We start from the raw sequence: 17,775 nt of genomic DNA on the forward strand, positions 1-17,775 counted from the left end.
TGATTTATGGAAGGTAAGTAAGTGCCTGTAGTCCCTAATTCATTAAACAAATTCCCTGAGCTAGCGCGCTCACAATTAATTCACTGGTCAGAACCCCATGTTTCAGTGTAGTGCACAGACCTGCTTGGGAGAAGCCTACTGATTCTGCCTAGGAGACCAGCAGGGGACCAAATACAGGGAGTTTACTTTATCCACGAGAGATGATTACATATATGAAGTACTGATCTAACAGTTTTGGGGGTTGGGGGTTTTGTTGTTGTTGCTTTTTGAACAAACTTGGCCTTAACTTAAAATACCTGTGTAGTGCTCTTTATTCCCACAGGAACAAAACAAAAACTCTAGGACTTTGCCACCCACGTAGGAACGTTCACATCTCCTCCTTATTCCATTCACATGTAACAGAAGTCTACAGTATCTTTAATTAAGAAAATTACATCATTATGTACAAGCCCAAAGAAAGCAAGATTCTTTAAGATGTTGTCACCTGTTCAACTCAATGCTTCATGGATGAGAGCTTGAAGAGACTGGACAATAAAAAAAACAACTTAGGAATAAATTTTCTTTTTATCCTTTTATTGTAATGAAAATCAGTTTAATTTTCATCCACATTGACTGTCTGTAGACCTGCAAAACAAGAAATTGTATCACCAGCTATTACTAGGGCAGTTCCCTTTATGTATATGCAAGTCTTCACAAGAAAGTGCATGTACAGTTTCAAAGCTAGTTTGCTGATCTACTTCTGGAAGAGCAAACTATATAGGCAAGTATTTCACCAAATGTTAAAACAAAACCTTCACGTTAAATCAATTCTGCAAATAAGATACTTCTCAGATGACAAGCAGAAAAGGCTCAACCTGCTTGAGCTTTTGACATCAGAGGATGTACTTTATATAGAAAAACAAACCTTAAAACTACCCTAACAACTATGGCCAGTGTTTTTTATTCTCTCAAAATTTACATGATCTTTTCACTAAATCCTGTATTTACTTTCTAATGCTGATGAGGCAAGCTAGCAGCCCTGTTCTCTACAGCAGAGCTAGTTTAAGCCAGCAGTTTGACCCCTTCAGCATACTTTTCATCTGAATTTTGCATTGCAGGAGGAGCTGTCCCACTTTGCTACTTGTTCAGAAAAACATGGCATGGACGAAGAGAGACGGCATGCAACCTTACCTTTGAATGTCGTGACTGGTACATAGGTAACCAGTGTGTATAGCTTGTTTGGTGAATCTTCATCCTCATTGCGCTTTCTGGACAAACGCACACGGATACGGTAAGGAACATTCCTAAAATGAAGACGACAGATTAATTTTCAGTAAAATATGTACTGCAACCTGCTAATTCATAGAAAAGTTCTTTGCTCCATGATTACTACCCCCCTCAAATTCTTAAGCTTTGCCTATTTGTGCAAAGACATGAGTCATCAATTCTGTTTCTATCTCAGCATCGTAACGAGCAAAATCCTGTACTTTAGAGATTGTACTGTTTGCCTTAGAGGAGCTTTTTGTTTTGTTTTTTAATTTTGTTAAAGTGAGCAGGTAAGATTTAACTGAGCCTTGAATAAGATGAATCCATAATCCAGTGGGAGCATAAAGTCAGAAGTGCATCATCAGTCCACTACTGATCCAGGAAATATACTATGAAGATGATCATAAAGCACAGCGTGAATATGATCAGCAAGCAGCTGTTACTAACAAGCATTTCTTACTAGAATAGAAAACAGTGAGGAAAAAAACCCCAACAATCTGTTCTGAAAGCCTGAGGCCCCTGTCAAGAGGCAGAGTACTGCCCAATCTGTAGGCCAGAAGTCGTGGAAATTCTAGTGAGCGTTAGACCTGAGCCAAGATCTTATTCATGGGCATGCAACTGATCAACATTTCTTCCACACAAAGCCCATGGAACCACAACTAAATTGCTTAGATGATTTTGTTTGTAATAGGCAAGTCACAGCCTAGCGTCCTCCCCTAATACTGCCCAAAATATGCTGCTGAGGGAAGGCACAAAATTATTTGTCCACACCATTTTTCAAGTAACCTCCCACCTCAAATGAACTCAGGATTTTGGGAAACTCCTGCTCAGAGTACTTTGCTCCACAGAATATGTGAAGGAACTTCCTCCTTGCTGTACGTTCTCAAGAGCATACTTACTAAATCAGATGGATACAGTAATTAAGACACAGGAACTTGCTTTGATTTACTCCCTTCTTGAAACAAGTGAAAAGCATTTTTCACTACTTTACTTAGATCACTGACTATCATACTACCTGACATGGTGATTTTAGCCTCTCCTGATCCTTCCAGAGGAAGATATTTTACTTTGCATACATTATCTATGCTAACTAGTGAAAACTGCAGTTAAACTCAAACTGGAAAGACAGATGTGATGACTCCTTCCTCCACAAACTGCACTTCTACCAGTTAATATAAGGAAGTCTCGGTCAGTAGCCTCACTACTAAGCTCTGAAATTACGCTATCACCTGGCTCAACTGCTACTTCTCCATTGCATATGAACTGGAACAGCTCAACAGGAAGGACAGAGAACCCCTGCCCAGAAGACCCAGTAACTTAGTCCCATCTTCCCACTCTGTTTTTGAAGGAAAAGTTGGCCTAAGCACACAACTCCAGGTAACGGACTGTAAATGTGTCAGAGGCTAGACTTAGGAATCTAATTCCTAGAAGACATGGTTTAAAACAAGGGTTCATGTGTATCCAGTGTATCACTCACAGTAGTAACCCCTACCAGTTAACCTTTTATTATGCTTTAAGAGGTCCTACTCCTTACAGGAGTCCTTTTGGACCATCTTCACGCATGTCAAATGCCAAATCAGCTGCCTCTGTAGCAGTGATTTAACAGAAGTTGTAATTTTTTGGCCCCCAAACTACTTATCATTTGTACTTCCCAGACAAGATTAATGGCCCTATTTAAAACACACCTCATTATTTCCTTGTGTAGCATTTATCAAATTGGCATGCTTTAAAACCTAATCCTGTTCAGATACATTACACAAATCCTAGGTACCTAGCCTGGGACTGCAGGTATCACTAAAAAGCCATGTTTCTAAAAACTGTCTGCTGCAATAGGGATTGGGGTACTACAGTATTACAATACCCCAATCCTTTCTCTCTCCCCCTGCCCTCTGCCCCCAAACCCGCGTTCCTTCTTTCCTTTGCTTTATTCTTATTAGAGGTAGAAAGAAGTTCTTTCAGTTCCAGAGTTTACCAAAGCTTTGCTACAAATACGCTGAGGGAGCTGACCAGAACATAGAGGTGACAGAAAAATCAGCTTGGCATGCACACTGTAAGAAAGGAAGAATTTGCAAAGAAAATGCAAATACTGCAAGAAGTATATGAATTTTTCTACCCAAGTCCTGTACCTCCACACACACACAGTTGCAAGGTTCTTCCTCACCCAATAAGGAAAGTTGCAGAAACCTACCTTATTCCTTTAGCCCAGACTGCTTTGTTCAATCTGGTGTCAATGCGAACATCAGGAGTACCCATTTCCTTCATCGCAAATTTACGGATTTCCTTGAGAGCACGCGGTGCTCGTTTCTTGAAGCCCCTAGGACAAACACAATAGCCATTTCTTTAACTTCAGGAAAGTGTCAGCATTGGACACTTGTTGCAGCATTCAACCACTCGCTTTCTCTAAACATACAGTCCAAAGAATTGTGTTCAACAGCAGTTCAATAGCTGCATCATAGTATGACTAGACCTTTACTCTGGTAGGTAGCGGCTAACCTTAATACCTATGCCTAACAGAAACCACATATACTAACATAGAATAATTTCAGTAAAATTTTGCAACTGCAAGATCTCCTGGATCTTAAGTCTTACTCAAACATATTGACATTAAAACTTATTGCAATATTACTGAACAGATCAGAGCTTTCACAGATACTCTGAATCAAAGGCCTATGAGAAAAGCAGTCCAACAATACTAATACAAACTTGACAGAACTGTATCAGTATTGAAATAAACGACAAAAGAACAAAACTGATGCTATTCTGAGTAACAGCTTCTGCTAAACAGTATTTGATGGTTACTTTCTTCATGTTAGCAGGACTGCACTGATACCACCATCAGAACTGTTTTTTTAAAAGTATAGCTTGTCTCATGCCTATTACGGACAGATTCTGCATGACTGGGCACTTACACTGAAAGTTACAGCTGCACTGCGAGTGTTTTGCCATATGTATTATACCAACACTGTGACATGCGACCAGTGTCAGTAGTGTCTGAGGTCCCACAGTGTGTTATATTTAGTACTATTTGCACGCTGCTGTTGATATTTAGTGCTAGAAATCAGGAGTGGGTGAGTGATTACAAGTGAGACAAGCATTAAACAAAGAGTATTTCACCCCTAGTACTTCATGCCCCAAAAGAAAAAGAGGATAACGCAAAAAGAAAAGTGGATAGCAGGATCATCAGCATTAAAAATAGACTGAATTGCCATAAACAATCAACAGGTAAGGCTGGAACATCTTATTGCCATTTAAAGGTACCGCTGCCTCCCATCCTCACCCATGGTTTTGCAATAGTCCACTGTCTCGTTTCTCTCCTAAGTTAACTTCAGCAATTTCACCAATTGGTTTGATTCAGATATATTCTTCTTCCACATGACTGCAGCCATGCACACACAAAGAGAATCAAAGGGAGACGCAGTTTCTCAACAAGTCCTCTCAAGCACTTTACTACTACACGGTTGTATGAGGTTCAACATTTTGTCAGGTAAAAAGTTACTCTCATCTACACACAACAAATATTGTTTAACTCAAATCATACCCCAATTTACACCTCACACAATTTCGTGATAAGCACGGAGCCAATCATTTGATTACAATATTTAATTTCTAAAGCTTACTACAGAGGGCTAAACTTTAAACTTCGCTTGGGAAAGAATGACGACCTGTGCACAGAGGTAAACAGATCTAACTTCAAGTTAAGTCCAGGAACACTCACAAAAAAAGAAACATGCTTCTTCCCAAAAGCCATATGCTAAATGTAGGTCTGCACAGGTACAGAGGTGTTTCCTCGGGACGCAACTGTAGCACAAGGGACTAGAACATCATGCATTAGCACTGGTGCCGGTAAAGACTGTTGTTCTCTGCCGTTTAAAACCTACTAAACCCACTTCCAAACGCCACTTTACATAAGGCCAATTTCACTGATAAAAAGAACTTACACGCCATGGATCCGCTTGTGAATGTTGATGGTATATTCCCTAGTTACCACCTCATTGATGGCAGAGCGCCCCTTCTTCTTCTCGCCGCCTTTCTTTGCAGGAGCCATCTGAGCAACGCTGAAAAGCATCCGTGCATGCATCAAACGCGGACCCAACTTCCCTCAGACTTTTCCTGTCACCTTCCCTCCCATCGTCCCCAGCTCCTTACAAGCCACACAATTCCCACATTCAGAAACTTAAATTTAAACTTAATTCATCCCCGGGGTCGCACGAGTTGCAGATTTTACACAGCAACTTTTCAGCATCACAAATGCTTTACTCTCATCTCCCTGACGGGAGCACGAAACACATCTGAGACTCGTCGAGCGCTTCCCATGAAGATCGGGCTCCCGGCCAGCCCCAAGCGCCCCTAAGACCACCCCGTCCTGCTTCTGTATGTCCCAGCCCCGTCCTTCTCCAAGGGGACCCAGGAGGGCAGCTCAGCCTGTCCCGGAAAGGAGATGGCGGTGCCACAGAGGCTCCTTCCAGGGACAGACGGCGGCCTACGGCTTCCTCCTCCCTCGCCAAGACCCAGCACAGGCCGTAACCCTCCCCGCCAAGTGCCCCGCAGGCCTCCCCCGGCCTGCGCCCTGCCCGGCTCAGCGCAGGCCTAAGGGGGGGGGGGCGGGGAGATGGGCCCCAGCCCCGCCGAACGCGGACCCGCTGAGAGGTACCACCCGGTGCCTCCCGCGCCGGGCCGCCCCCCCGCGCCGGGCCAGGCCAAGGACCCCCCTCCGCCGCGGGGTCTGCAGGGCGGATGGAGGCGGATGCGGCCGGCCGCCCCCCAGGCCGCCACTCACCCTGCCGGGCACAGGCCGGAAAGGAGCGCGCAAGGGACTGTGGGAGCGAGGAGCCCTTCCGGGATGCGGATGGGGGCCGACTGCGCCGGCGCCAACCGGAGGCGCGCGGCGGGGGAGGGAGGGGCCCAGTCCGGCGGTGGCGCGCATGCGCGCGAGCTGCGGGTCGAGGGGCGCGGCCTGGTCCGTGTGTGAGGTGTTTGCCTGCCGGTACCGGCGAGCGGTGAGGGGGCGGGCGGGGCCCTGCGGCTCCTTCCCCCGGGGGGGGGGGGGGGCTGCTGACCCCGGAGGGAGCGGCCCCCGGCTCTCCCGACCCGGGAGTTGCTTCTGGCGCAGCCTCGAGCCGAAGCCCGGCGGCAGGGTTCGCGAACGGAGTGAGGGAGCGGCCCGCCTCCCTGCCCCCTACTTAGGAATCTCTCTTTTAGGCGGCGCGTTGTGTGGGGACCTCGGCTTGGGGGGTGGTTGTGCTTCGGGCAGGCAGACTGCCCCGTTCAGATCTGCAGCTCCTGTTCCTGAGACCGGTATCCCGGCGTGGGGCAGTGGTCTGCGGTAGCCGCCCTGCCTGGCCACCTGCCTAGACAAATGACGCAAGCTGAGTGGTCATGTTGGGACGAGCCGGATCTCGGCGATAATGAACTAGAACAACAGCCCAGCTCTATGAAGAGGACTGGCATTGCTTTGTGTGTGCAACAGGGAACAAGTGCAGTAATCCAAAACCAGAATGTGTGTACAGGGTAGAAATGAGACGGAGCATGAGAAACCAGGTATTGATGTAAATCTGTTCTTGCAAGTGTGCTGTATCCTTCCAAACAATATAGTAAGCCAGCTTATTAGAAGGCAACCCCACCCTATTTACAGCTTCTCCCTGTTAACAACTTACAGTACTGCTGTTTTTAGAAAGATAAGTGTTTGCTCCGAGGCTGAGCTTGGTTTGGACATGCCCAGTGGCAATCAAGGGAGATGTGCATGTGTTATAACTATCCCTGAGAGTAAAATGAATTCTTAAAGGAATTTTCTCTTCCTGTGACTTCCATCGTAGTAGCTGACATCCATCAAGTGCTGCTTCCACAGGTATTTCCTCTGAGGTGCTCATGTTCCTTCATTACCTCTTTCCTGCATGAACTTTTTGGCGTACAGATTTCTCCTCTTCTTTCCCAGAATAAGCCCTTACAGGAGTGGGTAGAATTTATGAAGTTAGCCTCTAACTTAGCCAACTGGCCTTCGCTTAGGTTTGTCTATAGTTAATGGAAAGAGAGGGGTTCCTTCAGACATTAAGTGAAAGCACCTTAGGGTTTAGCTTTTTAATCTTCATCTGGTGGGGTCACTCTTGCTTCACTGAATGCAAGAATTTAAAGAGATGAGCAGGCTAACTCAGACCAGTACCTGACGCTAGCAGTAAAAACACTGTCTTAGAGACCAGATCTGATCTCTGAACACTTTTTAGAGACCAGATACTTGATTCCCTCATCTTCCTTCAAAGAAGTAAAACAAAGGGATTGTATGGACTGAAATACACGTGCACCAATCAGTGCTGCCAGCCAGTCTTGCTGTGGAAGCAGCAGGGTCATTTTGCCAGTGAGTTTCCTTCAGAAGATTTTTAGCTTTTTCAGAACTTGGGGCAAATGAACCTTTTTCATTTCTCAGAAAGTTTGCTTTTACCATTTCCAGCTCCCAGCCCAATCATCTCCATTGTTCCTCTATGGGCTAGAAACCAGAGCTGAACATGTGGGCCCTGGTGATGTAATCCTTGGTACTGAAGGGGTGGGAAGGGCAGCATGGTCTGCACTCTCTTGAAGCTAACGCTGGCTCAGGCGGCTGCAAGCTGCCCTGAGGGCCATCCCCTTTCAGTCTTGCCACAGTGAATGAAAACATTACTATGCTCAGTTACCCACCTCATTCTGTGTTGCAGGTTGCTGCTCCTGCAGCAGAGGGAAAGCAGACCTGTACCTTGGCTGCTCCATCCTGTAGGCAATTTGAATTTAACGTGAAAGAGAGTCTGCACAAGGATGCCAAAGTGGAAACTAGACTGTTCACAGTGTGGGCATGGTAGCAGTTCCAGCAGAGATGTATCACGAAACTCAGGACAGCGATGTCTTAAAACACTGAAGCTGAACATGGGTCAAAGCCCTGGTATGTGCTGGATCAAACCATTCTTTAAACCATCTGTTTTGTCCTGATCTAAAACTCTTTGGTTGGAAGTACAGAGCTGCCTGAGGTCTTTAAAGTTTTAAAGGAGCTTAAAACGAGCTGTCTTGGCTAGCAGCTAATATAACTTCCTGAGCTATCATTCTTGTTTTCTATGCCATGACAAAGATCCCATAGGATAATACTTGTTTTTGCTAACTGAGTGCCAAACACCGTGCAAGGCTACAGCTAATATTAAAAAACTGAAGTGAATCACATAGTTGAACAGCCACAGGAAAATGTGTGCAAGTCCTGCAATAAAGCCTTTTGGCTATTTTATTTTATTCTACAAATAAAGACAACTGTCCATCATTAAATGGAAAAAAATAATAGTTTGAGTTGTATATAGCATGAAACAGTAGTTCCCCTCACAAAAACATTTCTAATTCATTAGTTTATTACAAAATATCCACTCACAAAAAAGCACAAGCACAATCTTTATACTTGTGAAATGAGTTGATATTTCATATACAAAATAATTTCCACATAATTCCATATAATTTTATTTTATATAGAAATAGGTCATTATTACAACAGCTGTACAATACACTACTTTTTATTTAATAATTACATAAAATCTTTCTTAGAAACATATCAACAGAAAACATACAAAAAAAGCGAAAAGTGCATTTCTTTTTTTTCCCCCCAAAGGAAAATTCAATCCTAAATGTTATAATGAAAGAGATATGTAATAGTCTGCAGCATCCCGAGTCAGTGGGCCAAAACACAGTGCATATTTCTCAGAGACTTGCAGCGGGTGAGTTTAGGTTGAAGAAGGATCCATGTTGTACTATTGGAGAGTTGCATGATTGTGCTTACAATTTGAGTTCTCCTTTGCAATCACAATTCATAATAGAAAACAGTCCAGTGTGGTTTGTGGGGTTTTTTTTGTTTGTTTGGTTTTCAGTAATGAAGAACAGTTAGGGTAAGCTGCATAATACTTTTCAGATTCTAAATCAAGGGTTATGAGCTGTAGACCATCTTCACCAATGACTGGGCTTTCTCCTCCATTGGATGTGCTAATTTGGCCCCAAGAATAAGGAAACAAACTTCTCTTTACAGAAAGTGCCTAGGTTTTGTCCTCTGTGCAGTTGTGCAAAATAATAACAATAATCATAATAAAAATAATCTTTTGTTCTCTCCTCAATAGACCTTTGACGCAGTGCTTTTCATACACAAAAGAAGAACTGAAACAGTGAAGGCCAAGTACCTCATGAGTCTGTCGACAGTCTTTTGGAATTGCCAGATAGCTTTCAAAGTGACACACCAAGATTGAACGCCTCCTCCCGTGCACCCATTGATGATGGAGGCTGCACAGGATAGCGTTCCTTTTTATTTTGCTCTGTCAGTACATACTGTGCTCACGAGACAGCGCAAACTGAATCCAGCATGCCATAAATGCACTGTCTGTGGCAGTCTGCACTCTGTGGCGCACTTCCGTCATAGAGCTTTGAAAGAAATGCTTGTGCAAAAGTCAAAACAGTAAGTACAAAGTCATTCTCTTCTGCCCCATGTGCCCATTGGTTAAAGCTAATCGTGCATTGATTGTGCTGGTGGGACTCTATCGCAGTGGCTGTGGTAAATTTGATGATTCTGATAAGCTATTGCTTCTTCTTGACGTTAGTTGCTGCTGCTGCTGCTGCTGTGTCTGATGATACCCCATATTTCCTTGCTGTGGCGAGTAAGATGGCAGGAGCAAAGAATCAGGTTGCTCATTGTGCAAAGAACTTGGTGTTTGCACCTACAGATAAAACAAAATTCATCATGGTGTTTGATTCTTTCACATGTTAAAGCTCTTCGTCCTCAATGTACAGGGTGCTTAAAAATACTACTAGTTTGCTGGCTTTTATTTCTGGGGCTGTTTGGCATGGGGTTAGCTTACCTAATGCTAGAAAGAATGGACATAAATTGCAACAAAGAACATTACAATTAGGCTTTGAGAAAGGTTTTCTAATGGGAACGCACTGCCTGGGATTTGTGGGTTATCCTGAAAAGCCTGTTTAGGAACAGGGTGGGCGAACATGTCAGAAATGACACAGATGGATGATAGAAATGAAACAGAAATGAAACAGGGGATCCTAGTGTACCTCATGGTGTCCCTTCTAGCCCTTCCTTTTTGTGAGTTTACAGTAGGGTGTGACCTTGCAGTGGTGAAGTTGATACGAATTTTGCAGATGCTTTTGTTGGTAATGATATCTGCCATAGTTTTTTCATTAATTCTCAGCTATGATAAGGATTTAATTTCAATAACAAGAGTTTAATCATTTGAGGTTGAAGATACTCTTTCAATGATGCCAGTGGATATGTGATCAGGTTTTATAGACTCAGTTCAGCTCCTTTTGAGTTAATACAGAGACACCTCATTTCCCCCCTTCCCCTTTACTTTAGTATGTGTTGAATTAGGTCAAAAAATAAGTATTTTTACATCTTCAGATCACCTGGTTCTTCGAGGCAATGTGCTCCAGTTTATCTTCTTTGCCTTGTGGAGTTGAGAAAATATGTTAATTTACTGAAGGGATCCAGATATCTGCTCCAGATCTCATTTTATGTCGATGCAGGTAATTAAAAATCATCTTTTGACTTGTAAACTAAGCAAATTTTATACTGAATAAAGAGTACAGAATAAATCCTAAGGCAGCAATTTTCTCCATGTAGAAATACACTTTAAATATATGCAGGATAATCTGGTTATGTTTCCAATGTACAGAATTACTAATTTCCTTTTAAATATTCTGACTTCTCACTGCTCAATTGTTATACTGGAAGGGTACACGGCACTGTATCAGTGTCTCGCACATTTCAGTATCTCTAAAATGGCCATCTCTGCCATGATCAGGCTCCTGCTGAAACCTGGGGCCCTGTTTGCACAGCCCATTGGCCTTATTACTCTGCGTGTACATTTTATACATCATCCTCTTTGTCCGGCCCTACCTGCAGGTAGCGTTGTTGCTGATGCTGTTGGTGCTGGAGTTGCATAGGTGGCAGAGAGGATGGCTGGGAAGGAGGTGTAGTGGCAAACCCTTGGTTTAACACTGCTTGTCCCATCAGTACGATTGGAGAGCTGCTGCTGGAAGTCTGCACTTCCAAACTTTGAAACATTTGTTGGGTTTGAGAATACCTGTGGAAGAAAGAAGCAAAACAATCAAGAACAAACTGTTGGAAGCAAAGGTCTTCTCTTAGGATAGGGTCGGAAGTCCCTAGTCTTCATAAATAATTCCTAATAAAGGATTCCAGTGCACGGGACATGCTACTATGAATGACGGCACTGTTGGCAGCACTGTTTTCCCTTACTCTGTGCATGAGCTGGACTTGGAGGGCAGAATACATCTCACCTCAAAATCCAGACCACATTTTAGATTCATTAAAGATTCTGGTTTATGCATGTCTTCTCTTCAGCTGCAGCATTCACATCCCAGGCTCATTAAACCAAATGGCCGTTGATTCTGTATTAATATGCTGAGCTCTGAACTGCAGCAAGAGAGAAGTAAATACACCTCCCGTTCTGCTGCCTGTGCTCCCCTGCGACTGCCTGTGGGGTGGTAATCTCTTGCAGAAAGATGGCTAGGGTTGATTACTTCTTAAGCTGCTCGTATACATATTGCCAAGTATGGTCAGCAGTTCCCATCGCTGTGAGCCACATTGTAGGAACAGAAGAAGCCTCTAGAAGTCCTCTGGAGCAAGGGATGGGACAGAAACAAAATACTCGGCTCCTCTTGCCAGTCTGCTTTTGCATAGCAAAACTTAAATACGTGTTGTTTTGTGGAAGGCTGTGGGCAAAACCACGATGGAGCTATTGCCAACCCAGCCTAATTCTGTTTATGCTGTAATGGGTGATGAGATCATGGTGTGGCGTGTGTTTGCTCAGCAGCTGTTCCACATTAGGGGTTAGTCAGAAATGCTACAGTTTGGGTACTTGTACTAGGATGTGAGCTCCTAAAAAAGGGTCCCGTGAGTCAGGAAGTCTGCATGAACTGGGAGATGTATTGTTGCAAATCAGGCCTCTCTTATTTAGATGCTTAAAAGCACATCTAAAATGCTGTATATTTAAAGTTGACAAATTTAACTCAAGATAATCTGAAACAGCAATAGTGATGTTTAAAAAAAGAAGTACTGAGTACCTACATTCCTGAGGTAACATACAGAATTACTTTTAAAGTAATGATGTGCAAACAGTTGCCTGTTATTTTAGCAGTTCACAATTAAGTACAGTGACCAAAAACAGCTAAGGGGAAAAAAAAGGCGTATTCTGACCGATGTTTTCTGTTTCCTTCATCTGAGTTTTGAGGAGACAGACAACTGAGGTGGTTTGTTCAGCAGCTTTTCTGAGAGCGCTCAGGCGCAGGGGCCTGTTGGTTCTTTCAGTTCTGCTGGTGTAGATGAGGCATAGCTCCACTGACGTTACACCAGCGTCTCAGTGCCCAGAGAGCAGGGGATTTCTTGGAGCCGGTTATTTCAACTGGGCCAGTGCTGACTTTCTCTCTCACATTTACTTTGGTGGGTCAGAAGTTCCAGCGCTGAAGCAAGCATCATGTGAGGGAGAAAAATTCCCCCAGCCTTGGCTTGTTAAAACGGCGCTGGCACGTTGTGTTTCTCTCTGTCGTCCTTCCTGATGTGACCAGGCAGGGTAAGGCTGACCCTGACACTGGAAGGCAGGCTCAGCACAATAACCTGTTCCCGCTATTTATAACTACTTCGTCATCTTACTAAAGAAGGCTGTTTCCCCTCAAAAGCAACTTTGATGTTTTATCTTGGACAAGTCACATACTTAGCCTGGGATCCCGCCACGCTGAGGTCTGAAGGGTGTCTTGCATTACAGGACCCAGGCATCATGGGCTGAATAGGCTGGCTGAGCAACAGCCTGGCGCATGGAAAAAAGAAAAAGCGACATTGCTGTAACAGAAGGACCACACAAATCCCACATTTTGGAAACAGAAACAGGACGCTTTCGTAGCCGCGGCACAAGGCTGAGTGTTAGGAGATCTAACCTCAGCTCCTGGCTGTGGCAGGCGCATCCTGGGCGCTGTGAGGTGGAGATTGGGGCAGCGCGTGCCCTCTCTGGTAACATGGCTGCCTTGCTGAGAGGCTGGGCGCTAGGATTTCACGGGAGTGAAATCTCTTTTGCTCCTGCTGGTGGGAATGGCTCATATTTGAGCTTTCTGAGTACCCGAATGTAATTTTTTTGGTTGACGTGCCTAGCTGAATGCCAAGGCGGATCCTCCACCGCCCACCCAGGGGAGCCTGAGACAGTGAAGGAAAAGCGGAGACATCCCACCACCCCGGGGCTGGGAGGCCAGAGGAGGTGGTTGGGGTCTTCATGCGCAGCGGCTGGGGCTAAGGCCTAGGCCGGGCGGGCGGGCAGGCCTGGCTCTGCATCGCCCCCCCCCGGCCGGGCAGGGTCGGGCCGTACCTGAGCTGCTGGTCGTGGCTGCAGCCGGGGGCGGGCGGGCCGGCAGGGGGCGCCGCGGTGCCGCCGCCGGCGGGGGCTGCGGCGAAGGGCGGGGGCGCGCCGCGGGGGGGCGGCCGCCGCCCGTCGCCAGCTCCGCGCTCCTCGCCGCCTTCGGGCCCTGGAAGAGAGGGGGAGAGAGCGCGAAACTCGAGCACGGCCGTGACGGCTGCGTGGAGAAGGCCTAAAGACAAGGACCGTGACGGTGCGTCGGGGGAGCAGTCGCCGTTAATACCTGGCGGTGCGTCCGCCCGGCTGCCGTCAGGGTACGAGAAACGACAGCGTTCCTCTAGCCTGCCGCGGCTTTCTTACCCGCTGCTGCCCCACGCTTTGTTCTGCCGGCCTGCAAAACCCTTGGGACCAGAGCGCTGTGAAAGCAAAGCCGCCCCCGGTCGTGCCGTTGAGGAGACAAACGACACCCCATGAAGACACGAGCAAAGTTAGGTGTGATTAGCACTGCCGTAAAAGCCCAATGAGGGGAATAAACCTTATTAAAGAAAAAATGGTGGGTTTTTTCTATTTCTAATACGGATACACTTTTTATTTGAATGGTGTCATTGTAATACGGGTATGTAGGAGGTTAAAAGCTACAGCTGAGGGTCTGAAGATAACGATGCAGCTACGTTTGCCGCACACTCAGGTAGCAGAAATAGGAGCTAAGTTTTCTGTGAAGGGAGGTACAACAGGTAGGTGGAAGAGCTGGAGATGCTGAGAAACCAGCAATAAGAAAAAAAAAAAATCCTGTGCCAAACCTACTAGCTTTCGCAGAACTTGGTTACTACTAACTGAGGCTGAGCTTTATTTCCCCGTGCAGGAGCCTGTTACACTCACAACCTGGGGGTCTGACACAAATCTCAATGTATCCAACTGTGTGCCACCACAGGAGACAGGCCTTGTTGTGTTGGTGGCATCCGACTGGATTCAGGGAGCAAGCAGGGGTAAAGCTTATTTTGAGACACCAGTATTGCTAGTTTCCAGTGTGGTTGGTCAGGTTTCTTTCAGGATCAGCTGAAGAACAGTAAGTCATCCACACCTTTTGCATGCCCCCCTGCTCAGATTTCAAGCTGAAGCAGCTGCTCAAGTAACTCTCCTGGCTGACGTCTTAAAAAAGGGATTTAAGCTAAAGTAAATGCTGTAGGGAGACCCTTTATATAGGCTGCCTTTATGTAGGAGAATAGGGAAGGAAAGGCAAAGGCACACTTGCAGGACTGACATGATTTTACTTGCTTGCTTAATAACAGCTCGGTGTCTTCTTTCCATATAAATGCTTCTCTATTCAAAGAAATGATTACCTGGCTGGATATCACGCTTGCTTCTCTCAGTGCTTGCTGGTTCGCTGTTTGCGAAGATGCAATTTGCCCTTGAAGTTGAGGACTGGGGACAAGCTGCTGCTGAGAAATGGCCCCCGACCTCTGCTGTAGCTGTTGTGGCTCTGGCTGCTGAGTATTGCTAAAGCTCAGGGACACCGTCGGCTGCTGTAGGAACATCTGGAAAAGAAGGGGGGAGGGTTTATTTACATAGCCCAGCTGTCTCGGATAATGAAGGTGACAGAATTAAATCCAAAGATATATTCTAAAAGTTATCACGTTCTGGATTCACTATGCCTTTACTGTTAGTTGGAAATCACCTATCTTTCCTACATTAACAGTTCTGCTGTTTCCAGTTTCTTAATTTCTTTTCTGCAAGTGCACTCATTACTCGCAAAATATGTCCTGAAGGTACACGTCCTCTCTCTGTGGGGGAGGAACAGCCCTTGTAAGAGCAGTTCCCTGGACATTCACTGCGTTCTGGGGCATCCTGACCAGAGAGAAGAGAGTAACTCCATGTCTTTTCAGTCCTTTCATTTCTCCTTTCAACAAAATCAGCCTGCCTTTCAGGGCTGCTTTCGAATTTGTCTCTGGAAATTCAACACCTTACATACAGTTGGGTTGTCGAATGTTTTTAATGAGGCCACAGTCAGGCCAGAGCTCTCCGTGTTGAATGGCCGTGTCCTTATCATTGAGAAGATGTGTAAACAGACAGTCACTGTCATTTATCTGATTTCCCATCAGGTAACTGTCACCCGGTGTTCTTCCTAACTGTGCCATGCATTTGACTTGTGCAAAAGAGCTAGCAGCTCCTCTCTTTGTGTTTCTGTAAATGATATACTCTCCATTCTTGCATTGCAAGATGAGGCTTTCTTCTTTAAAGGTTGTAGGGCTTGGGAATTTTTGCTTTTCTAGGGGCTATTTCTTTTATTATAGCTGTACAGAGGGAAAAGGCATCTTTTAAAACTATGAATTATTAATGCTACAAGCTATCTTTGCAATATTTCAAACCTAGCCTCTTGTCACTAAGGACTGTACGGAGGTACGCATCCCATGTAGTTGAAGGCATTTTTGGATCTGATTCTGATTCCACACCACTGCTACACCTGTGGAACTCCATTAATTTAAGTGGAGCTACTTGGGTTTAAACGAAATCAGAATCACAATTATTCTCTTCATTATTCATCCATCAGTCTCATGCCTAGCAGTACGTCTGAGGTACGCCCAGTAATTAGTACACCTTTCTGCAGCTTATTGCTATATTAACAATTCCCTAAACTATCATGTCCCCTCTAATTTTTCTTGGAAAAAACCCATACCTTTCTCCAAAGGACAGGCACAATGCATTGCTTTTCTTTCCATAAGTATGGGTTGATCCATCATGTTTGTACTTATTTATCTAGCTTTTAAAACACAGTTTTTATTTAAATATGATAAATTTTTAATGAATTTCTGTGTGCCAAGATTTTACTCAGAAAAAAGGTACAGACAAAGCTTACATTAATCAGCTGGGAGAGGGGGGCAATTAAGGAAAATGTTAATGGACCTAAAGCAACGGCTTGTTTCAGGTGCTGTAGGCTAACCGCATCTCAAAGATGTCTGATAGAAATAAATGGGTCAAGTAACAGAGTTGAGGCTGCTTGCAGACAGTCTGAAACTAGCTCTGAGTGTTTTCTTTTAAAAACACTGCTCACTGAGTTTGGAGCCATTACATAGCAGAAAGACAGATGGTCTCGCAACTTCTGCCAAGTAAATAGGTCTTACTATGAATAAATCAAAGACAGAAATTATGAAAATTCATTTTCTTGTTTATTTTCTGTATATAGAAGCTAAGCTTTAGACATGTTTAGCAAATGAACTCACTTGATTAGCTCTAGCAATGAAACTGGTTGCCATTGATATAAAATTTGATATAAAACATTTGATATAAAATTCAGAACAGGTAAAGCAAGTGATGTGTTTCAAAAATGCGATGGGGAGTGCGAGCCCACTGGTACTGGCCAGATCACTGCAAATTGAGACCTTTAGGAGGATTATCTTAAGTGTCCTCCCTGTATGTGCCGCACAGCACTGGAGAAATACTAAGTTCATCCAATGCAGAGTCAACATCTATCGATGCAAATGTCAGGCAGGGTGTGAACTTGCAGCGAACAACTTACTTTGCAGGGACCTGCCTGTGTGCATGCCTCACTTCCAGATGAAGGCCAAGGAGCTTATCCTTGAAAGAAAGCAGAGTAACCTACTTTGCAATTACCAGAGTGTGCCACTGGGTAGGAACGTGCACAGTTAATGGTTGGCAGCTAACACGCTATAGACTTGCAACCAAGTTTATCCCAGTAAACCAATTTTGTTTGTTCATGTGTTTGTACCCTGAGAGGTCTCTGAGTGTTTCATACCTAGGGACCCTCTGTTGCTTTATAATGGCCAAAGCAGTATTATTACTGTCTGAACATAAATGTCCTGGAAAAAACGAGCTCAGGGCAGGAAGCGATGGTGCCATTTAACCCCTGTCCCTGCAGAACCAGAAGACTCAAGATGCCTCATCAAAACAAGAGTTAACCTGAGAGAGGATCGAAGCGTGGAATTTCTACCTGCTAGTTAAGCCTAAAAGCAAGGACATGCTTCATTTATACAAAACTTAACGGTGTTTTTTCATAATGTGCCTCTTTTGTGATAGTCCTGCCTGAATTCCCCTGAAACACTGAAATACAGCAGGTTTAAGTAACAACAGAAACCCCCTAATAAAGAATGAAATCTTTCCCAGTCTGAGCAAATCCAAGTAGATAAATTAGCAGCCCCCTAACTGCACTGCTTCTAATGAC

The 17,775-nt window shown here is 44.7% G+C and overlaps 2 protein-coding genes and 1 long non-coding RNA gene across 3 annotated transcripts in view; 1 reads left to right on the forward strand and 2 right to left on the reverse strand.

Moving 5' to 3' along the window:
• Positions 1-293: 293 nt before the first annotated feature.
• RPL31 (ribosomal protein L31) lies at positions 294-5,916 on the reverse strand. The gene is made up of 5 exons (XM_050915596.1): positions 5,897-5,916; positions 5,184-5,300; positions 3,434-3,559; positions 1,171-1,283; positions 294-624 (listed from the first exon to the last, which is right to left on the reverse strand). The coding sequence occupies exons 2-5, from the start codon at positions 5,288-5,290 to the stop codon at positions 593-595; spliced, it is 378 nt and encodes a 125-aa protein (XP_050771553.1). The 5' UTR covers positions 5,291-5,300; positions 5,897-5,916; the 3' UTR covers positions 294-592.
• Positions 5,917-6,451: 535 nt separating this feature from the next.
• Positions 6,452-10,823, forward strand: LOC127029774 (uncharacterized). The gene is made up of 4 exons (XR_007768226.1): positions 6,452-6,783; positions 7,929-8,149; positions 9,354-9,685; positions 10,637-10,823. It is a non-coding gene; the product is annotated as an uncharacterized LOC127029774 (long non-coding RNA).
• The window catches only part of NPAS2 (neuronal PAS domain protein 2), a 105,366-nt gene continuing 97,269 nt past the window's right edge, over positions 9,679-17,775 (reverse strand). Inside the window, 6 exon segments of the mRNA XM_050915591.1 lie at positions 9,679-9,944; positions 11,135-11,321; positions 12,969-13,061; positions 13,611-13,707; positions 13,710-13,767; positions 14,939-15,133. Coding sequence (XP_050771548.1) covers positions 9,765-9,944; positions 11,135-11,321; positions 12,969-13,061; positions 13,611-13,707; positions 13,710-13,767; positions 14,939-15,133 — 810 coding nt within the window. The 3' untranslated portion in view covers positions 9,679-9,764.

This window comes from Gymnogyps californianus, chromosome 1 (genome assembly GCF_018139145.2).
Source record: "Gymnogyps californianus isolate 813 chromosome 1, ASM1813914v2, whole genome shotgun sequence".
Lineage (NCBI taxonomy): Eukaryota > Metazoa > Chordata > Aves > Accipitriformes > Cathartidae > Gymnogyps > Gymnogyps californianus.

Coding starts and splice junctions, on each gene's coding strand:
- RPL31 (XM_050915596.1), bottom strand. CDS start 5,290: ATGGCTCCTGCAAAGAAAGGCGGCGAGAAGAAGAAGGGGCGCTCTGCC. Junction 1,284..3,433: donor GTCTGGGCTAAAGGAATAAG/GTAGGTTTCTGC, acceptor TCTTCATTTTAG/GAATGTTCCTTACCGTATCC. Junction 625..1,170: donor ACCAGTCACGACATTCAAAG/GTAAGGTTGCAT, acceptor CTTGTTTTGCAG/GTCTACAGACAGTCAATGTG.